General features: G+C 38.5%; 1 protein-coding gene across 3 annotated transcripts; it reads right to left on the reverse strand.

Moving 5' to 3' along the window:
- Positions 1–696: 696 nt before the first annotated feature.
- cul2 (cullin 2) lies at positions 697–24,019 on the reverse strand. Of its 3 annotated transcripts, none has more exons than XM_046847985.1 (21): positions 23,889–24,019; positions 22,487–22,628; positions 21,151–21,253; positions 20,938–21,032; positions 20,322–20,427; positions 18,065–18,147; positions 17,840–17,936; positions 17,503–17,613; positions 16,932–17,094; positions 13,585–13,709; positions 13,038–13,145; positions 11,471–11,530; positions 11,224–11,352; positions 10,660–10,746; positions 10,242–10,394; positions 9,937–10,014; positions 8,632–8,698; positions 7,147–7,349; positions 5,057–5,158; positions 4,809–4,925; positions 697–1,422 (listed from the first exon to the last, which is right to left on the reverse strand). In XM_046847985.1, the coding sequence occupies exons 2-21, from the start codon at positions 22,603–22,605 to the stop codon at positions 1,291–1,293; spliced, it is 2,238 nt and encodes a 745-aa protein (XP_046703941.1). In that variant the 5' UTR covers positions 22,606–22,628; positions 23,889–24,019; the 3' UTR covers positions 697–1,290. The 3 variants fall into 3 exon arrangements, with proteins under 3 accessions (XP_046703941.1, XP_046703942.1, XP_046703943.1); XM_046847986.1 differs by having other exon boundaries at positions 22,487–22,625; positions 23,889–24,004; XM_046847987.1 differs by lacking the exon at positions 23,889–24,019 and adding an exon at positions 23,677–23,863.
- Between the last annotated feature and the right edge of the window lie 39 nt (positions 24,020–24,058).

Below are 24,058 nucleotides of genomic sequence, written 5' to 3' on the forward strand. Positions count from 1 at the left end.
AGGACTTTTTGGCCTGGCCCTAAAGCAGAAGAAAAAGTTGCCAGGTTTGGGAATAACACATCTGCAATCCAGCTGCTAATCATGCTCCACGTTGCTTTGGACACTTTTATACCAAGTACAAATTCTTTGCTAACTTCAAACATTTACCAAAACATCTCATTTGATTTGAATCCTGTCCCTGTTCATGGCATAACCGGTGGAGAAAATCGCTCCACTCTGACCCCTACTGGCAACCAAACTCGCCCAAACGCATCCTCTTTAGTTTTAAGTTTTTCTTTAACTCATGTGACATCAAGTGAAAATGTCCATGCTTCCATTAAGATGACAACGCAATGCCTCGGAGCGCACAAAACGTGCTTTGTTGATGACGCACGCCCCGTGGAAACGTGCGCTTAATCAGAAACTCTCATATGGATCCTATTTGAAGAGGATCTTCACGCCAAGAAGTAGCACACGCCAGGCAGAGGAACCGAGTTTGGACCTGAAGTGAGACATTTTTTTTTTAACAGAAAACTACCTCCAGACTGATAAAAAGCATAACCTGCTGGGAGCACTTCCTTTCTGTAGAGGATTGTATCAATATTACAGCATTTCCCAGATTATTTCCTCACTGATATCGTCACAGCCGTCACAAGCAATCTGGTTTTCATTTGTTTATTTGACAAGCAGCAGTATTTTGTCTTTTTTTTTTTTTTCTTTTTACATGTTGAAGGTAAATACAATTATCAGTATAATGGTTTTATTACAATAGTCTTTTTTTCCTCTCACTTTGATACATTAAAAAAAAAAAGAAGAAAAAACACTACAACTGCAAACGTGAGGAACAAAAAAAAAAAAAAAAAAGCATGGGTGGTTTTCCCTTAGACATTCGTTTTTAAAAACTCTGACACGTCCGCTCGCTCTCTGGATTTGTTGGTTATGGTTACATTGTTTAAAAATCAATTTTTTTTTAAATCAGTTTGCACTTGAATAGCTATAGGCATTTTTCTCTTTTTTTTTTTCTTTTTTCGTTTGACGCACCGGGGCGTGGCACTGGTGATGTAAACAGCGTAAAATCAGAAAAGGATTTGGGGCTGAAGGGAGGTGGTGGTGGGGCGGGGGGTATTTATGACTGCCTGGGTACGTAGAGGCTCTTCCCCACCCCCCTCCTCCTTCTACACAGATGGAGACACGGCCCCACTTCATCCTGCAGGGAGACAGCCCGAGCCAGCTGCAGCCAAAAATAAAGACATGGTTTACGTTTTTGACCGCCGAGTGGTTTCTTTTCTTTTTTTTCTGTTTGTTTTTCTTTTATGCCACATAGCTGTACTCGTCTGCAGAGGTCTGGCTTCGTTCGATGTACTGCTTGTCGATAAGCACTTCGATGCACTTCTTTATCATGCTGATACTGGGGTTGAATCGGGCTTTGGACTGGTTGATCACCTTGAAGAAACAAACAAACAAAAAGGTATAAATAAAAGAAAACGCTGGGGGGTTACAATAAACAGGACACGGCTGTTATAATAAAAGTCATCAGCATTTTGTTCTTTCGGATTCTTAATTCTGATTGGTCGGAATGTGTGGAAATCTCTGTAGCAGCTTATTAAAAGTATTTGAAGTAATGTTAAAGCGGTGAAGTTTTTTCTAGCTTTTATGGTGAAGAGTCTTCATGCTCGGGTGTCGCAATCGGTCGGATTTTCACCATGGGAAAGTTCTCAGGGAAGAGGATTCACATTTTCTGGCTTAGAAGGAACCACAGTTTATAGCTGCTACATCACACAGAAAAAAAAGCACCCTATGGGATCTACAAATTTGAAAAAGAATCGGGCTTAGAGTCAGGCCACAATACCCCACTGTGACGCTGACTAATTAACAGCATGCCTCGTCGTGTCGCACATCTTATTTAAAAATGTGTGTAAATATGTTTGTGCACACAGACACACCCACACCCACACCCAGACAAACATGTGAAAAGCACAGATCAGTTTGAGGGTGAACACTGGATTTATACAATTGGAGGTGTGCTCAGGTTGCACACGGATCAAAGTTCATGCGTATATGTTGTGTTTGAGGGAGTAGAAACCAATATAACATGACAATGAGCGTACAAAGAATATTTTTCATCATCTTAACTAACACACATTCAGTACCAAAGCAGTGATGGACAGTAACGGTGTAAAGGTGATTCGTGAGTGTACTGAAGTATTTCCATTTGGGGAGATTTTTTACTTCACTACATGTCAAATGTCTTTTTACTCAACTACATTTTGCAAAATCAGTTGTTCCTTTGTATTTATGAACAAATAAAAACTGGTCTCAAACGCAGCAAACCACCAATCAGTGTCGAGCGTGCGCTCCGTTTTAAACTTGGTGTATCTACTTATCACCAACATCCAGTTCAGCATCGGTTCAACAGCAAGCAGAACATTTAGAGAGGAATAAATGATGGAAGAAACTCCTGACTTTAGCTCGCCACAACACCCGTGGCCTTATTTATGCGATTTTTTTTTTTAAGTAGTTGAAAAGATGATTTTGGGCTTGTGATAATTTGTAGGGCTGCAACTAACTAAAGTGATGCAGAGGTGGGAAGTAACGAGTACAAATACTTCGTTACTGTACTTAAGTAGATTTTTTCGGTATCAGTACTTTACTCCACTATTTATTTTTCAGACAAATTTTTACTTTTACTCATTAAATTTTTACACAAATATCTGTACTTTTTACTTCTTACATTTTAAAACCGGCTCGTTACTTTAGTTTTAATCCATTGATTTGGTGAAATATCCAATTTTTATTTTCACTGCGCACCGATTTCAGTCCACCAACCAATTTCCTGTTACTGCGCGTCTTTTTCAATCCACTGGTGTATAAAGTCCTGACTCTCACTCACCACTAGTTTACGAAGCTAAGAATGAGCAGGGTAGAAGGCAGTAAGAAGTTTGGGGTTAATGTGGATGAGACAGAGGGAGTCAGTGATGTAAACATGACTGAGAACAGACACATTCCTGATCATCATCATCTTTTCTCTGCGTGAGTTCTATATGTGGATCTTCAGCCTGGACACATTCATTCGGTAACAACATTTTTAATTAGTTTTATATATATATATATATATATATGGCTGTCAAAATTCAAATTATTTTAAACAGCACTAAATTTTATTAACACGCTATGAATTCAGTGCGCATTTCTGTTTTTACCATTTTTTATAAAAAAAAATATAAATACATAAATAACTAAATATGATACATATTTATCTGCACTATTTGCACAATTGCTACTTTTTGCACTTCTGGTAGATGCCAAACTGCATTTCATTGCTGTGTACCTGTACTATGCAATGACAATAAAGTTTGTTTGTTTGTTTGTTCGAACGAACGAACGTTCTGTCTGTCTGTCTGTCTGTCTGTCTATTGATATAATGTGAGGTTCAGTTAACAGCTAAAACAGGTAGAAGTAATAACTACTTTTTACTTAAGTACATGTCGGAGCCAAGACTTCTTTAGTTTCACTTAAGTAAAAAAGTTTAATCAGTACTTCAACTTTTACCCGAGTATTTTAAAACATGAGTATCTGTACTTCTACTTAAGTAATGGATGTGTGTACTTTTGCCACCTTTGAAGTGAAGATAATCCATAATGAAATTCGGTGTCGAAGAATGACGTTCTCTATTATTTGGGTTGCTGAAGGTACGGGTTAGCGTTAGGTGGACTGTACCGGGTCAACCGGCAGCATGAAAACTGTGCGTCCCGAGTCATCCGAATCATGGGAGCGTTTTATATAAAACGCAAGTCATGGGAACGAAGAAAACTGTACCCGGAAGTTATGTAAAGCGGAGTTTGTGTGGGATGGAAGTACCACAGTTCTGTCGTGACTCGCGAGCATCAGGTTGCGTAATCAGCTCGCTCGCGACATAGTGATGGATTCAATGAAAACGGTGCGAACACTAAATCGAGAAGGAGCAAATAACAGCAGCAGTAAACGATCACACTTTTAGTCACCGTTGAGGTTTTCAGCAAATGCTCATGCATTTGTACACCAATACAATTTATTTTTTTATTTATTAAGTCTGTTATCTCGGTGCTTTTCGTCCTCTTTTCATAGCGTTTGTCTGCTACAACAGTAACTATTATTTATTCTAGATGCTTATATCCTTACTAATTAACAAAATATCTGTGTATTTATTAAGCTAAAATTGTCAAAACAATGTATTAGATTTTATAGATTTTTAAGCCTGGTTGTCAACTTGCCAGATTTTTTTATTTTATATTGCTTCACCTTTTTTTTTTTTTTTAACAGAAAAAAAAAAAATCCAGCATGAGTAAATGTGTTCATGAGAAATCCCCTATACATTAACAATGTATCAATATCAATAGATATCAATCAGTGTTTGACTCATTAATATAATTCTATTAATAGATCGGTGTGTTGAGTAAATTTTTTTTTCCACATAAACTGAGTTGATTAAGCAAAGAGTCTTGATGATAATAGGAATATTACAGCCATAATAAATCATAGTACTTCGGATATCTAAGTGCATTTGAAGGCAAATACTTTGTACTCTACTGAAGTGAAAAGTTTAAAGGGAGCACTTTTAATTTAAATGAAGTGTATCTCTATATTGACTGAAGAACATGGTTTGTGTACTTTGCTCACCACTGATACCAAGTGTTTACATCATGCATCATATTCTGACATGATATTCCTAATTTTTTTTCTCAACCCTCCACACTTGCTAAGACTCTACATTGTCATACACACACACACACACACACACACACACACACACACACACACACACACACACACAGAGTAAAAAAGTGACTCACTTCTTGTATAAGTGCATTGTGTCTCAGGATTTTCCTGGCTTTCATGATCCTCACTATAGCAGCCTGTAAATACATTTTCCTGTCTTCATCCACAGCACTCCTCGTCTGCTCCACCTCCTACACACACACACACACACACACACACACACACACACACACACACACACACACATCCAGTCATACAAGTTCAATATGACAGACACAAGCATTAGGACAAGTGTGTTAGTGCAGTGAACTCAGTGGTGTACCTGTGGGGTGTCCCGCTGCATCGAGGTGGTGATCTTAAACTTGGTTCTTTTACTAGTAAAACTCATATTTAACGAGAAAGTCGATTCGACCTCAAGTTCCTCCTGAAAACACGAGACAAGAGCAATTAACAAGCAATTTTCAGCCTCATTATCAACAGCTGTATTATTTTTCCGAACGTAAGCAGTCATACAAGCACTAAACGAACGCTTGACCAATGATGAAAAGTACAACGAAAAAAAATAAAACTTTGTTTTGTTTTACATTTATTTTTAATGGCAAATAAAATGTCTTGTTCAACATAATCGCAAACTTTCATTAAATGCAAACATTTTAAATTCTTTATCTGATTCTGTGTAGTGCTTGGTGACAAACCATGTTTCTAGCTAATAGACAGAACTAATTGAGAAAGCTACTCTGTATATGAGGCGGTAGCAAAAGGTTTCGAGACTAGTTTTGTAACACGCCAACAGATGGCAGCACAAGGCCGCAAACACAGTCACAGGGAGCACCGACCTTCATAAATCGGTGTGCCAAAAGTCCTGCGTACATCGGGAGCTGTGCAACTGGTGCTATTCCGACCACGTGCGTTACCACGTCTGCTATTTCATAATGGACAGCAAGTTAGAACAAAATGCTGGGCAAATCTGCCACAGGGACGTTTGACATGATTCTGCAAGTTTACAGCGATGCTGCACCGAGTCGTTTGAGGTGTTTTGAGTGGCACGCATGCTTCAAGAACGAAAGATCATCACGGAAAGACGACGAAAGATTAGGAAGAACTTCAACGGGGTCAACTACAGAAAATGCAGAAAATCAAGTGCATGATGATCGTCGGAGAACAACCCACAACATTGTCGGTTTAACACACACACACACATTATTAATATATATATATCTATATCTCTATCTCAGTTTGAACAATGTGTGATTTGAACATGTGCTGTGCTGCTGCCAAGTTCGTCCCCAGGCTGCTTACCCAGAAACAGAAGGAACGTGTACGACCCAGAGAAAGAGTCTTCTCAGTGGAAGAGCCTGTCAACTCCACGACCGAAAAAGGCGAGGCTTGTTCGCAGCTGGACTAAGAGCATGCTCATTGTCTTTTCTGATATTCGCTGCATTGTGCGTTAAGAATTTCGGGTTTAACGGCACGTGAGAGAGGTCATTTAGCAAAGCGACCGTATCTGTGGCATGCTAGTCTTGAAACCTTTTGATACCACCTCATACACCACAGACTCAAAGAAATGCACTAGGATCAAAAGTATTTGGACACACAATCTTTACACACCCATATGTGTCTCTTCCCCAAACCGTTGCCACAAAGTTACAAGCACACAATGGTAGAGGAGTGCGTTTTAAGTGGCATTTCGTTTCACTGGGCTTAAGGATGATAAAAAGTCAATAAAAACAAGGTTTGCCAAGACAGGATTAAAAGAACTTAAATGTCCTTCAAAGAGTCCTTCAAGGTGGAAATCTAGTGGAACGCTTTTCCAGCAGAGTGGCAGCTGTTACAGTAGGAAAAAGGGGCAACAAATCCAGATTTATGATCACGGATTTGGAGTTTGAAGGGATGTTGAGCAATATTAGTGTATGATCTAAAATGCACTTTAGTGCAATAAAATCACGACGTTTCGAAGCAGTCAGAAAGCAGAGCAGCGGCAGAGCAGAAACAGCTAATATTACACTTTTTAAAAGGTTCATATAAAATCACTATTAAACCTGGTGTGCGTCTTTATCTTGTCTGTGATATGGATCTGAGAACTTGCTTTAATTCTGGAGGCTGAATGTGCTGTGCGAGTTCTGTTTGAGAGATCTAAACTGCCATGAAGCACTGACAAACCTGGGTAGATATCGTGGGTATAATCACTGTTGTTTACGTGACTCGCTTCTGGAAGCGTAAAGCATCAATGTAAACTCATGCTTTACGATCCTACAGCAAGTTCCACAATAGTTCAAACTAAACTCAAGTAAATTGGCTGCCTTTGTACTGTTGCAGAGCTGAAAATCTCTATGGGTTAAAAAAAAACATTCCCAGAAGGGCCAGAATGCTGCATCTGGATCAAGAGTTCAAGAAGCCTCCTTGCTGTCTTACTTTCTGTGAGTCATGGTTGATCATCTTGACATCCAGCAGGGACTTGATGGTTTTCTGCAGCTCTTTCTCGTTCATCTGCGTGCTCTCCTGCAGCTCTTTATAGCTCACCGTCTCGCCGTTGTTGAAGGCCAGCAGCACCGCCATCTGGTAGGTGGTAACCATGGCGACATAGGGTTTGGATAAGTAGTTCATCTTCACCTCACCTGACAGATGGAGTGAAAGAGAGAGAGTGACAAAGAGGGATTATTAGACTAGTATCTGATTGCATATCTGACAGGTCGGTGATGGGCTTTTCCAAAATAAATGGTGTTCTACGAGTGTGGTGGCACCGCTTCGAGCAATTCTGTATGATGCGATCACTTTTATTCAGTGCAGCTAAACTTCTGTTGCATTTCTAAACAATGAGTCAACAACATGAACAACAAAAAGAAAAAAAAGAGGAACGTTTCCACAGAAATGACGTTCCGCTGAAATGACAACTTGATTGCCGTGCATGGCCAATCTTGTTCGAACAACAACAAAACTCCAACATAATACCTCGTGAGAATCGTTAAAGGATTAAGCAGCGTGCGTGTGTTTATGCGCGTACGTTTCTCTTGTCTTGTTATAGGATAGTTTTGCATTTCTACAAAGAAACTGAGGAAAGTGCCTGAATAAAAGACTTCACAACAAATAACCAAATAACAAACAGAGTGTTTAAGAGATTACTCACCGTATTACAGTGTGTGTACCTGGTTGGTATGAGTGAATATGTGTGCGAGAGAGACAGAAAAAGAAACTGCTGCGGCTTGGTGTGGTAATAGGACGATTAAAAGGCGGGCAAATGTGACCGTCTGAACTCGGCGAATGCATCCAGAGCAGCTAATTGGCTCATTTGACCCGTTTCCAATTATTACACCAATACAACTGTGTTGATTAAACACACCACAAAACACTTCCTGCATGGCCTCACATCGCACGGAGCCTCAGAGCCGTTATTTTAGTATTCGGCTATTCTACCGATTAGTCAATCGATTAATCGCATAAGTACTTTTTCTTCATAAAAGAGCAATACTAAATATACAAGAGCAAGTAAAGACGGGTCTCTTAAAATTCAGAAAAATTTACATTTTTTAATGCTGAAACTGTAATCTGTGAAAACGAAGGAGGAATGGCATGAGGAAGAATGGAAATGGAACCCATTTGAGTGGCACCGAATGTCCTAACTGCTTAGTTTTATAAATGAGATAACTGTAAGTCACTCTGAATGAGAGCATTTGCCAAACACCATAAATGTAAATGTCACTATTGTTGAGGTGTGCTGTTCACCGATGGAAGCTTAAATGCAGAATTGTTCATGCAAAATGCAGTGTAAACCGTTGTAGCAGACTTTAAATATTACAGTCCAAATCCATCTTCATAGTTCTGGAGTTAAATCACAGGATCCTAATACAGGTTTATAAGTATTATCTCCTGTGTGTGTGTGTGTGTGTAAAGGCACTGTACCTGTGCAGAGATAGTGTAGCCAGGTGAGCTTTCTCCCGCTGAAATTCTGGTTATAAAACAGCTCAAACTAAAGAGAAAGAGACATCGGCAAATCAAGATCAAGCTTTGCAAAGTGTATTATATAAGACCAATTGATTTAGAAGTTTCAGTTAATTGGTTCGACGGTAATTTCAGTCAACGGAAACAAAACCGCTTTAGTCTCTGAAAACTAAAGTTTACCAAATTCCATCGTTCCCAAATCTTTTATCAGTCACCAACGAAATCAAATGGAGTGCAGTTTCCTTACAGATTTTCCAGAGAAGGCAATCTAGTCATTACATTTCAGAATATCTTTTTTTTATATTATTTATTCATAATATTTTTTATTAACAGTAATTATGGAAAAACGCTGTTGTCTTAATTACTGTGAACTAAAACAGTTTTCATTTCCTGTGTTAATAAACCAGAGGCCAATATTCATTAATTCAGTAATTCATAAATGACCCAAGAAAAATACACAAGATTTAATGGGATATATATTTTAAAAAAAGTGTCCTAAATAAGAGAAAAAATATTTATTATTTTTAATTTTTATATTTTTAGTATTTGAATTCTAAAAGATATGTGCGGTGCACAAATGATCCAACACCTGTGTGATATCTCTGCCTTAAACATTTAATAGGATCTTTAGCTTAAACACTGTTCAAATTGTAGTACAATGTTGAATCATTCTTAGAATATTTATGTTCCCTCATTTCATGGATTCACAAGATATCTGTTTTATAATTTTTTTTTATTTTATTATTCATATTTATGTACTATATATTTCCACTTCATATTTCCACAAAAAATGTGCGTGCTTTTGAATATAACTTCAAAGGCACTTCTTTGCTTTTCATCTCTCTCTGTGTAACTATTCCAGCTGCTTTCTGGTTGTCCTGCAACTCCTTTCTAAAGTCTGCTGGACCCTTTAAAATCTCCTCCATTTATTTTGTGAAACTGTGAAATCTTGTATCTCACCTATACAGGTTTTTGCTTCCATGAACTTATTACCTACAAATGATCAAACCAACACTACTGACAAGGTCTTTGCTCTGCTAATGTCTGCAGCTTTTCAATTTGAGTGTCATTTAATAATGTTGTTCCTAAAAACTTTAGAAAACTTTACTTTCAGGCTGAATGCTGCTTGTTGCATAAATTCTTTCCAAGCATTTCATGACTATAATGTTTTTGCAGGATTTATTTTGAATTTCTACAGCTTGATTTATTCTTTTGCAACTCTGCATTGCTTTTGCTGCTGTCTGTCTCTGGGACATGGTAACTCACCATTTGTACACTCTTCTCGAGTTCCTGAGGGATAGCAAAAGTCGATGAAGGAACCTGTGTCAGAGGCCATGCACCCGCCTGCAACACACACACACACACACACACACACACACCTTACTTCCTTCACACAATCTTCTCATGTCTCCCAAAACAGGGACACTTGAGTGAAACTAGCTGGTTAGGACATGTTTAGGATATTGAATGTGAAATCACTGGTTCTTTATGCTTCAAGAACAGATTTAAAGCACTAGCATTTCCTCCATCTCTACATTTTTGCGTATGCCGTCTCTCGGAAAAAGTCTCACCTGTAGCACGTAGATCTGAAAGCTGATTCCCAGATCCACTACGGTCTCCTGGGTTTTAATAAAGTTGTTGAACTTGTTGTTGAGGTCGGCACTGACGCTCATGTCTGTGTACATTCTGTGCAGTTTGCTCGTGAACTCATAGCCGCATGCTTGCTGCGGAACCAGAGGACAGGGGAAAAAAAGAAAGAAAAAAGAAATGAAAACAAACAAAGGCACAGTTTGCACACTTGTCAAGCAAAAAGCCTTCATTTCTGGAACCGCTTGGGCGTAATGACAGAGCCGCTGTGTGGCGAGAGAACAGAGGGAGGGGTCAGGGGGGTAGTTATTATCCCAGTTGAGTCACCTTATAGTGTGGACTTTATTTAAGAGCGACTTTGATTGCAGGATTATAAGACAAATCGAGACACTTTGGACTTACCTTCAGTTTGTTAATCATGGCTTCCTCAGAGTCCATGGATAATGAAAGGCCATGTATTAACCTCTTAGCAAGCATTCTGGCATAAAACTAAGAGACACAAACAGGGATAAAAAGTGAGACAACATATTCTAACAATATAGAGTATACAGTGGGGTCCAGCAGTAACATTTTACCATTTTATTTACATTAGATACCTTTGTCGTTGTGCTAAATTGCAATATATACACAATACAATATCTACTGGTAGACAATTTATTGTAACAATAACAAGGGTTTTTAAAGTTGGGTCCAAGGGTCTGTTTATTTATTTTTAAAAAAATCTACCGTGGTGGGATTCACAATTTACCATTATCAAACGGTATTATGCTCTTCCTGATAAAACTCTATGACACGAATATCCACTACTTAATTTTATATATTTTTTCCTAACAATTAAAGCGGTTTGAGAATCTCAGATTTAAACCACCACTAGGACAGACAACATTTCCAAACACCGGAAGTGTTAAACAACGACAAAAGAATCGCTCAGTTTGTGCTCCGAGGCTTCTTTCCTGTTGAGATTACCTTTTGAAAGACGTCTTTGTCGTCAATGTACTTAAAGACAGTGATGAAGCTGGTAAGTTTATCCTCCACCTCGTTCTCAGTCATTCCCTTTGCCGACTTCTTCAGCAGATTGTCACAGTATTTAGCAAGCTGTAATGCACAGAACAAGGAATCAGACATGGCATCCACATACCGGTTGTGTCACAATGCAGAACAAGCTGTACGTTTAAATGGATCACAATGACGACAAAAAAAAAACCTCACTCACCAGTTCAGGTGCTTTACAAATGGATTTTGGCTCTCTGTAGTTTACTACTGATGTCAAAGCCTTAAAAAAAAAGTACATTGATTAATCATCAGTTAATAATTTAAAGATTTCTATTAAATGATTAACATACAATTTTTGGGAAGTCCAAAAAATACTCGTACTCACTTTGCACACCCATGTCTTCACTACCACTCATATTTCATCATTTCATTACCATAAACCGTTTACATGCAGTTTTTTGCACATCTTTTCTGGATTGCTGCCATTTGCTCTTTGCACAACAACATTTTGTTGACATTTTTGCTACTGTGTTTACATTTTTGTTACTGTTCACTTTGTCTCTTTACAAAAGGTTTATTGGCGGAAATATTTTTTATTTTGTGTTTTGTGTATTTGTGTACTTGCACTGCCCTGTATTGTCTTGCACTGTCTTGTGTTGTCTTTGCACAGTTTGCACCAGGTTGCACACATGCATTTTATGTGACGAGGACACTTACTAGTCCTTAGCCCTGTGTTTTCTGTGATTGTTGTTGTATGTAGCACCAGGTTTCTGGAGGAACGTTGTCTCATTTTACTGTGTACTGCATCAGCTATATATGGTTAAAATGACAATAAAAGCTTCTTGACTCTTGAAAAAATATCATGAAGTTTAATGTTTAGAAATGAATAAAAAGATAATACAGAATCCACCACTTTACTGCTAATTAGTTATGCTGATTTTCCGGTCTGTCGTGGATAGCATGATAGACCAAAAATCTTATATGGAATAGTTTTTATCCACGGCGATAAACGGTAGGATACTGTATTATATCACTTTAAATGTTAAATAATAACTGTTAAATAATAACTTTTTTTTAAATGTTAATAACTTTTTTCTAATTCTTCATTGGAGTCAGTGCTGGACACCAGAGAGAATATAGAAACGAAATTGTAAAGATTTGTCTAACAATTTGATTTTGATGACATGACTGTCATTTCAGACAATTTAATACATTTTATAAACTTGCTAACACCTTGTTAATAAATTCATGTCTGCGATAGATTTCCAATAATTTGATATTATTTGCCAGCTACTTACTTACTTTCTCTCTCTCTCTCTCTCTCTCTATATATATATATATCTATATCTATATCTATATCTATATATATATATATATATATATATATATATATATATATATATATAAAATAATATAAAATATACAGCTGAATAAATCCCATTTTTCTGACACGCTGATGCCATCTACTGGTATAATCAATCAATCAATCAATCAATCTATCTATCTATCTATAAAGTATACTATGTGTATCTAAAAGTATATAGATACACATTATGCACTGGAACAGTTCCACTGAATGAAATGCAGAAAAAATTATTGTTGTTTTGACTCTTGTTTGAAATAAAAAATAAAAAGAACCATGGATATAAATTTATATTAAGCCTGATCCTAAATATACTAGTTTGTAAGTCTATAAGCTTCCTATGTTCCTATGTAATTAAAAAAGGTGCAATCTTTCATAAATGCTTCCAATTTAATGTAAATCTTTGTAAAAGGAGGTTGTATACCTTGTCAAGGGCACTCATGAAGTGCTGGTCCCCATTTAGCACCGTGTTAATCAGCTGGACAAATTTACTATGAACCTCCAACACGGACTCCACAAACTGAGTTGGCATCTGCAGCAACAGAAGGAACGAAAGATCTATTTCAGCACATGGTAACAGGAAACTAAAAATAATCAGATGTGTCATTCTTTATTCATTACAATTAAAATGTAATACTAATTTTGTCGTGTCTAATAGCCATATGGGTATAACTAAACTTTTTTACAGGAAGTAAAAAAAACTATAATCTATTCATCTATTTACTAGATTTGCGGTAAAAAATAATAACTGGAGAAATAATGAAAATTTTTGACAGCAATCTAAATTTGCAGAAAAGAAGTTGTCCAAACAGGTTCATCAACTCCTTCCAGTAAATCAGATAATTGCGGTGAAGCAAAGCCTTTATTCAGTCATCTAATCAGTGCGAAAAAACCCGGTTCTGTATATGCATTCAGAAAAACATACACATGCATCCATTTCTTTCCGAACGTGTACACCTACATACACTCACGTTTTCCTGAGAGAGGTTACTGGTGGCTCGGAGCCCCTCGTCACGGATGTGCACCTGCAGCTCCTGGATCATGTGAGGTAAGCCGCTGGCGACTGCGCGCAGCAGTGTGTACATGTTCGCCATGTCTGAAAAACAATTCCGCACAAGTTACGTCGAACAATGAGACGTGTTTAGGTTCCTGCACGTCACACTGTTCGGAGTCTTTTTCACACAACAAAATCGCAGAAATGTTTGCATGGACACTGAACGTTATGCTAACAACAGAGTGTGTTTCAGACACGAAGGGCAGTAGAGTATGGGAAAACCATAACGACTATAATCATATAGAGCTGGGTCTATAAATATTCAGACAACGACGTAATATTCGCAACATTATGCACAGTTTTCTTAATATTATGCGCAATATTCTTACTTTTTACACTGAGCACCACCGGAATGAAAATGAAATAAATACGTTGCATCAATAATCTTATTATAGTACAGACATTATTATTTTATTAATTAATTTTTTGGACAGGCTCAAAAGTAATTGGATGCTTAACCATGAAACTCAGATGTGGCCAGGTGTGGACTCCTCCTTATTTTATGACAAATGAAATATTATATATACATATATTCAACACTTGAGATAAACTTTCAACTTGAAAGATTTATATATATATATATATATATATATATATATATATATATATATATATATATATATATATATTAGGACGTACCGAAAATGGCCCAAAAGTACATTAAAGTGCAAGAAACAGTTTGTTGTGATGACGCAAACAGAAACCGCTGCCTGCACGTGCATGTCTAAAACAACATGTCTGCGGTGTGGACGTATTTCAGTATATCTGAGAAAGACCCACGGATAGCGATTTGCAAAATATGTATTGACGAAATTTCGTCTGCAAAAACTTTCTCCACGTCGGGTTTAATTTGAAATCCAAACATCTGATCGCTATGCTGAATAACAGAGAAACGCAAATGCACAGAAAAGCAAAACCCCTCCGAGCATGCGCACTCCGACAGTGATATTGTTGTACAGTGGTCCCCCGGTTATCGAATTTAATTCGTCCCTTAAAACCATTCGAAATCCGATATGTTCGAAAACTGGACTTAATTATCCCATAAGAAATAATGGAAAACCAATTAATCCGTTTCCGAACTCCACCAATACCCAATAATTAACCATTTTTTCCTGTTTTTAGCCGTATTAATAGTCAGGAATCCCCCTGCCACGCCCCCTACGGTGGCTGTCATGGTGCTTCAGGGAATGCCCTGTTCCTTCGCTCATGCGTGCCCCGCCCACATTGAGCTCATCACAATCGGGCTTCCTCTGTAAAGCACCGTGGATATTATTTATGGACTGCCTTTTGCTGGATTATCCCGATCTCTGCGGGTATTTAGTGTTGGTTCGGTAAAAGTATAAATTAACAACTTTACAACAGTAAGAAAAAAAATGATTACAGTACTTACCGCTAAATATCACTAATATTGTTCACAAACAGAAGTTGCGATAGATGCTTACTCAGCGATGGTTGAAGCGGAAGCAGTTTCTTCCCCTCGCGCTGGGTTGGGCAGCGTGGGTGGCGTTCGATAACTGGAACTTTGTTCGTTCACCGGACCGAAATTTCGTTCGGAAAACCGTTCGCTAACGGAATGTTCGATAGCCGAGCCGTTCGATAACCGGGGGACCACTGTATCTTTAAGCAGTTGCTCTTGTTCTAAATTAACTTTGTTTTTATGAAAGAACATATTTAATTGTACAACCTTTCAGCAGGCCAGAGGGCCTGTACATTATTATTTAATGTACACATGAGTGCATTAAAGTTAAACATTTAAGACTAAATTTAAATTTATTTTATCCTGTGCATTGTTGCAATGTGCTATAAATAAATATTTTAATAATTTGTAATTGATGAATTCTTTGAAACTTTAATATTAATTTATGCAATTGAAATGCCTTGATTTTAGTAAGGTTAGTACACAGTCATAGACATAAATGCAATGGTAATAATAATTGCCATAATTTCTTTCGGTGTTTCGGTTTCGGCCAAGAATTTTCATTTAGGTGCATCCCTAATATATATACAAACTACAAACAAACTACAGGGATCAAACTGTAAACTCTCTTCATATACTGAAAACCATCTCACTCTCTGTTTCCCTTATAACTAACTGTTGCTAGCAACATCTAGGGTCTATTTTTAAGAGGTGGCACGACTAACATGTAATGCCATTAATGCATTCCCAAAATGTACTGTACTTGTACTGAATGTATGCAGCCACAGACCTGGCTTGTTTTGTGATTTACCTCACTGAAGAAGATGCAAAATACTCATTCAGTGACAAAAAAAACAACAACATTAGTGGTCATAATTAGTACTTAGAGTAATTCCTATATAAATAAATGAAGTGCTTAAACCTGCAAAATAAATTAGGCACGTAGATAAATCAGAAAACAATTTTATATTAAAATTAGCTTGAAATAACCTACATGGTTTATGGATGTGGTGAGGGAAGACATGCAGGTAGTTAATTTGAAAGAGGCAGATGTAGAGGAAAGGTTAGTATGGAGACAGATGATGCGCTGTGGCGACCCCTAGAGGGAGCAGTCGGAAAAAAAAGAAGCAGCTTGAAAGTTTGTGCACACCTGACCATGACATATTTATGTGCTTTTCAGAAATTTTCATTTACAAATTTTGTCTCCTCCCTGCTGTTATAATAAGCTCCACTTTTCCTTTCCACTAGATTTCAGAGTGTATTTTGAAGGGATTTGCAATCATTCAGCTACAAGTGCGGTTAAAGCCAGGGTTCTATGCTGAGCACTCGTGTACTTTCACTCCTTTATCTTCAGAGCTCATTTCGGGAATAAGGACATTGTGATGATGGAACAGGTTCGGACCTGCTGGTTCTAGTGATTGGAAAATGCAATATAACAGAACACACTGACATTTCCGAATATGCTTCAGATTTTTGTGGAAATAAAAATAAATAAATAGATGGGATGGTCCACAAACTTTCGGCCATATGGTGTAGTTTTATTAGAACAGCAGGGGTGAAAAATTAATAATAATCCCCCAAACAACTTTTCAGACAGACATGGCCCTCATTTGCTGAGGGAGGAAGAAATTTTATCAGATGACACGCATTTAGTTTTCATTTTACGACTTTTTGTGCTGACACTGCAAAAACCTCTACAGACATTATTTATGTATTTGAAAAATATATTTAAAAAATAAGCGTAATCATTTACTCATATACTCACTGACGTGAGTCTTTCCGATCTAAAATTAAACATACCAATTGCTAGTGGATGGGATGGGGTGTAAGAATTAAACTGTACATACCATCTCTTTTTTCTTGTCTGACAATGTTCTGGCACTCTCCATGCAAGAACTGCAAGTGGTCAGCCACCATCCTCTGCTGGCATTCATGGATCACTTTGGCATAGGAGCTTGGATGCAAATACTTCCGACATCGGACCTCTTCGTCTTTCAAACGCCCTAAAACCTTTAGACAAACGAGACGAACAAAAGTTAAACAAACGGGATTATAAATATTACCTCAACCAAATGCAGTGTTTCAGAAGGCAAGTATACCGTGCTGACATTTCTACTAAAGTTTGTAAAGTGCAGGCAACAAGCAATTTGCACTTCTATATATGCTTAACTGCATATATATTTGTTAAAAACAAAATATGGCAAGCAAAAAGTGCTAACTGTAGCTAAGCACTTCAGATGCTTGCATTATAATGCTTGAGTTTTTTTTCTTTCTTACTGTCATGTGCACATTATGTGCTAAATAATTCCACATTTAGCAAAGTAAATAAGAGTGCAACTCCGTATCTAAGCTTTGGCTTTACTATATTCTCAAAACACTGTCCACCCTTGAACATGAAGGTAAGGCTCATAGTAATACCTTTTCCATATACTGAGAGCAGTTGGACTCTTGCAGTAGGTTGGAGGCTTCCTGTGTGTAATACTCGCCAGTTTTGGTCAGAAACGGCCCTTCAAAAATCTCCTGATAAAACTAAAAACACAGCATCAGAGGGGATGGGTCACACATGAGTCATCTGTGGAGATACTTTCAGTTTTTGTTTAGCTTACGATGCTTTGCAGCTTTACGGGAAAAAGGAAGTTGAGATTTATTTATCTTTTAGTGTGAGGGCGTAATTCTGTAAACAGCTCCACACAGAAAACATGTAGTCTCATATAAAACCTGCTCATGATACAAGAGTTATTTCATCACCACTCACCTTTAGAGGAAACTTTTTCTTGTACTGTTCAACATGAACAAAGGAGTTGATAACCCCATGGATTACTTTCTGATTGGGATTCTCCCCACAGCGATCACTAGGAACGATTCAACCAAACTCAGTATTACAGGAATAAGACTTGTTCAGAATAAAAATAAGAAAAAAGAAAGTTTTACAGATGATATTATCTTAGAAGTAAAACACAGAAGGTTGATATTGACCTACTTTTTAATTTCTTTCAGAAGCATTCGGATTAGCATGGCTTGAAGAGGCTCAATCATCAGCTTTCTCCACATATCGAGCGCGAGCTGGAAATTAAACGAGAACAATCGTATGATGAGAATAGATTTACACTAGGTGCCTTATATTATTTAAAAAAAATACAGTATAAACAGCAAAATGCCAATAAACACACTGCTAAAAAAAACACCAGGGGATTTGAGATACATGGTATAAAATAAAACACTGGGTGATGTGCTGTTTAAGGAAAATAATTCATTTATAATTTTGGCAGATGCCCATACATTTATTCAACAAAGCAGGAGTCATGACCTTCTGATCCAAGGTCCAGTGCCTTAAACACTAAGCTACCACCACCCCACTACCCCCAATCAGAAGTCCAATTAATAAATACTGAGCTACCACTTTAATGACAGGGTGGTGTGATGGTCAATCATCAGCCTTACTTTTTTCCCCTCTTTTTAACAACATGCAGCTTGTGTTAATAATCCAAAAAAAAGCCCTCTGTTCTGAATGATTTCCTGTGGTGGAAAATCTAAAGTTGCTGCTTCCACTTAGGTAAACTTTTGATGTCACCCAAATGAGGATGGGTTCCCCTTTTGAGTCTGGTTCCCTGTCAAGGTTTCTTCCTCATAACATTACGTTTTTCCTTGCCACAGTCACCCAGGCTGCTTATTAGGTATAAACACACATCGTTCACTAAACGGTTAAATTCTGTAAAGCTGCTTTGAGACAATGTCTGTTGTGAAAAGCGCTATAGAAATAAACTTGACACAGGAAACTTCTTCCTAAAATGCTACACGTCTCCCTGAGAATTAGCTATTATATCAAAATGATATAAAAAGATTGGACTGTGAGCCTTAATATAGACCTGGGATTTGCAGCTGTAATAGAAAATGAATCAGTTTGATCAGAATCTAGACTTCAGCGGCACTGTGTTAGAAACAGGTCTTCTTTCAAACGTTAATGCTGCACGTGGCAACCTCTAGTCCTCCTATTGCATATACAGGGCATAACACATCCATATACACTCACTGAGCATTTTAATTATAAACAGTATACTAATACTGGGTCGGGTCTTCCTTTGCTCTCAAAACCGCCTCAATATTGATTAGTTACACACGTGATTACTGTTTTGCCAAATCCAAAAGATGTCCCACTGAATCCGGACCCAATGATATGGAAGGCCCCTGAAGAACAATTAACTCATTATTGAGTTCATGAAAGCAATTTGATACAACTTTCGGTGTGCTATCATGCTGGAACAAACCATCAATGAGTAAATTGTGGCAATGAAGAAATGCACATAGTCCGCATCAATACTCAAAAAAAGCTGTGTCTTTCAAGCTACAATTGTTGCATGAACAGGCCTAGAGTGTGTAGAGAAAACACTCCCCACACCATTACACCACCTCCACTACACCAGCTTAGACTGCTGACAGATTCTTCAGATGAGGATACCTTCATGTAGTCTTCGACTGTCCAGTTTATGTAAACCTGTTTCCCAGTGCATCATCACCTGGAGCCTGATGTGATCTTGTGCCATTGTAGGGCATCTCTTTCTCTCAGCTTAACCTGGTCTGTCCATTCTCATTGTCCTCTCTAATCAACACAGCGTTTCTGTGTTTTTCTCCATTCTAATGGTTGACATGAACGTCACTTGGAGCTTCAGGCCCGTATATGCATGATTTTATGCATGGCACTGCTGCCACACAACTGGCTGATTAAATAGGGGAGGGGTGCTCATAATAAAGTGCTCACTTAATGGATTTATTCCTTCTTCTTCATGTCCTTCTCAATCCCTTACTGTTCTGTAGACCACAGCGGTAAGTAATACATCTGCCACCAGGCACACTGCTATATTTAAACCATCTAAACAGGTGCTTCTAATCATGCCTGTAGTCGACACCTCTTTGGAAAAGAAAAAAAACGCGGAACAAATCTGCGATTTCTTATCAGGGAAATTATTGTTTTGCCGAGAACAGAAACGAGGAACCAGCCAGGAAGATGTTCATCAGATGTTAAGAGCTAAACACAATATAGAAACCATAAATCTCACGCAGATACAAGACGCATGACCTTGTGTCTACAACAAAGTCCACATTTCCTGAAACCTACCAAATCTTAAGTCCTTTAGCTTTCAACAAATCTGGGACTATAGGTCTGCATTCTTTAAAAAGTGTTTCAAGTATTTAAACGCAAACAAAATAGTTTGTGATTGGGGGAGTGAATGTTTTTGTACCTCTCCAATCTCCATCAGCGGTTCATTCATATCAACTCCACCATAGCCATACTGCAGATCTGCTTCAGTCAGTTTGTTCTTCTTTATAAACTGTGTGTTGAGGTACCTAATGGGGAAAAAAAAAACAGGTATACAAACAGCAGGAAATGAACACAAGCATGTAACGACACCTTGGTCAGACAGAGCGGAGAGAAGGTAAATGGCAGAAAGCAATCCCGGAAAAACGATGAGAAAATGATGAGCAGTATTTGAGATGAGGTCCAGGGGAGTCGATGCGGAAAAACTCACAGCTTAAAAGCATGACCGTGATAAACCTTTTCGCCAAGGATAACATTTACACGGTTTACCCTTTATCCAAAATGTGTTTCGTCGTAAAGCTCGCTTTAAGTTTTACTTTTACGTTTCAGTGATGTGAGAAAGTGCAATTAAAGCAATGCAGTGTGCCGACAGATGAAGCGTCTGGGCAGAAATATTGCCGACTGCTTTTACCTTCGGTAGGCCGAAGGATAGAATCTTTTGTTTCCGTGGCAACAAATTAACCAATTAAAAACCCCAGTGTACAAATAAAAAAGCTATAGTTCCATGTTAGATTTTGAAAAGCTCTCTGTCTACTCACCGATATAAGCAGTCCATGTAGTCAGCACCCTTACTGTACTCCTCCCAGTATCTATGATACATCAACAGCACTTTCTCCTCAGACTCCAGCACTTTCTGCAAAAGAGAGACAGCTTCAGCACAATGGCCTTCTCACCAGTCTCGTACTGATAAATGTCCTCTAGGAACACACAGACGAGAAGGAAAACATACAGACTCAGAGTTCGGTTCTTACCTTATACAGTTGACGGACATGGTTTTCCAGAAACACTTTTGTCTCTGTGTACAGCCGTTCACCCAAGGGTTCAGGGTACGCGACACACAATGCGTAAATATCACTTTGAGAGATTTGGGGTTAAAGAAGCTTTGGATTCGAAAACGATTTGTACGATTTGCTCCAAATAGTTCCCAAGAACCACACAGCAAAACCTCCAAGGTGACATGAATTGAGATAACAATTGTGTTCAAACAGACAGACAAGAGTTAAACGAACACTTATTTGGTTTGGTGCAATGCTGTGATAACCGCAGTTAGACATATTTTTGGATCTGACAGAAAAAAAGAAAAAAAAAAGAAACTTGCTTATAATGTCCAAAGGGAAGATAATCAGGACATTTGTACCACATTTATGTATGAGGTGCATTTTCCTAAAATATTAAAAAAATTACCATATTTAAAAAAGTAAGCTCTAATCCCCTATTGGTTCCATTAGGAAAAGTGCTCCTGTCTTTAAATAAATGATCAGACGAATAAACTGCTGGTGTTTTAAAAGTTTGGTGTTCTTAAAGTTACTTTACATACTCGTGCATTTTGCACCTTTATTGACTCAATTCGAAGATTCTTCAATTATGCACTATATTTCCAAAAGTATTGGGACACCATACTTTTCCTGTCATGTGTGGTTCTTCTTCAAACTGTTACCACAAAACTGGAGGCACTCAATAAAAAAATAATAAAATAAAATATTTGCATTCACTTGTACTTGGAAACCCAAATGTGTTCCAGCATGACACAAAGCACAAAGCAAGCTCCATGAAGATCTGCTTCAGATGGTTTGGAGTAGATCATCTCCCGCTATAGAGCTCTGATCTCTACCCTACTGAACACCTTTGGGATGAATTGGTACACTGACTGCACCCCAGACCTTCTCAATTCACCTTCATCAGTACCTGACTTTATTAACACCCTTGTGGATGAAGAACACAAATATCTATAAGCACACTCTAAAATCTAGTGGAACATCTTCCCAGAAGAATGAAGGAAACTATAAGAGATAATTGGGACTAAATGTGGAATGTGATGCTCTTCTTCTTCTTTCGGCTTCTCCCTTTAGAGGTCGCCACAGCGGATCATCCATCTCCACAACCCCCTGTCCTCTACATCTGCCTCTGTCACACCAATGTGGAATGTGATGCTCAAAAAGCACAAATCATATTTATGACCAGGTGTCCGCAAACTTTTGGCAATATAGTGTAGTTGAAGTGGTGCTCTCTCAGGTCCAATGTATTCTCTTTCAATAGAGATTGGGTAAATAAAAAGGTATACTTATAATTAAAGCTGTGGAAGGATACGAGAAGCGGTCGTTCCACGTGGCTCTCTCTACGTAATCCAGCATCACCACCGCCTTGATGGTGGTGAGCAGTTTGTTCCAGGTCTCATCAAAATCCACCACCCGTGGCTTTAAGGACATCCTGCAGCTTCCACTGCAAATTGCTAGAAAAAGGAAAGATGATTTCTAACACGGCAGCCACTAAATATGTGACAAAAAAACAAAGATTATTTATTAAAATGAAAACGTCAACATTTTTTAATCCAAGCAAAAACTACACATGATGCCGATGCCACTCAGTGTAAAGTCCCCATGAAATGTGTGCTAATTGATTTCCATTGTTGGTGTATTTCCCTTTGAAACGAGACGACAGACTGACGGCGAGATTTATACGGGATTTCTCAACGCTGCCTTGTACACAAAAAACATTCAAGAACAACAAAATGGCATATGAGAGAGGAATTCATGTGAAAAGTCATCGGTTGAGCAGCACGGACTAGAGGAGCTTCAGAGCCCTTACCAAGAAGCATCTGACCTTCTCGTACTGACGGAGGAACCCCCGAAGAGTTCTCCTCGACATTGGAAAAGTGTCCGCCAGGTAAAAACCTTCCACCTGAAAACAAACTATTTCGCCGGAGAACGGTTTGTGCGAAGATCTAACATCTCACCACATTTCCTGCCAACAAGCTCCTACTTTAGAGGGCGGGACATATTCGTTTTAGAGCGCATTTGATTGGACAAAGACATGAGTAGTACAGGATGAAGCATCTAAAATTGCTGGTCATTTTCCTAGAATTGAGATGCCCAATTTTGGATCCATGTGCTCCTTGTCATCTGATAGACCATGGTATTGATGTTCAGTGGTGGAACAGTGAAACTTTGGATTTCAGCAGCATGGGCGAGAGAAAAAAAGCCCGATATAAACCTGATGTTACATTAGTAAAAGTGTAACCGTGTCTAAAAACGCATGGATCAAGTTTACATTACAGACAGAGACGTTATATGAGCGGTGAAGATGAGTGTGTGACGCTTTACGACAGCAGGCGCAGATTTACGTTATGCGACTCCGCTAGTACACAGGCCCCGGCTAGTTAGCTACATAGCTTAGCTTGGACACCCTCTGCCGCTCGGTTGTTGTTTTTTACCTATTAAAACCCGGAAATGTGGAAAAGCTTCGCACTTTAAGGGTTGAAAATGAACATGAAGGCCTACATGGTCGTGTTCGAGTCGCGCTCCTGCAGTGCCCGTGACTCGGAGCCGTGTTGCTGAGTAACTCCCCCAACTTAGCCGAGCGTTTAGCCTCCGAGCGCCTGCAAACCAGGTCATCCTTCAGCCAATATCTGATCCCATTAAAACTCTCCGACACCGTGACACACACCCGCACCACGAACAGGACCGCTCACTGCATACAAATGTCATGTTACCTTGACCAGTGTCAGTGTGTTGAGGGAAAAGTCGCCCCGGCTGTCAAAAAAGCTCCGATAGCTTCAACTCAAACCTCTGCCATCGTCCAGGCTCGAGGAACAAACTACTACTCCGGTCACAGTGGTTTCAGTGGTAAAAAAGAAAAACAAAACACAACAGAAAATCGTCA

Source organism: Silurus meridionalis, chromosome 4 (assembly GCF_014805685.1).
Source record: "Silurus meridionalis isolate SWU-2019-XX chromosome 4, ASM1480568v1, whole genome shotgun sequence".
NCBI classification, from domain to species: Eukaryota; Metazoa; Chordata; class Actinopteri; order Siluriformes; family Siluridae; genus Silurus; species Silurus meridionalis.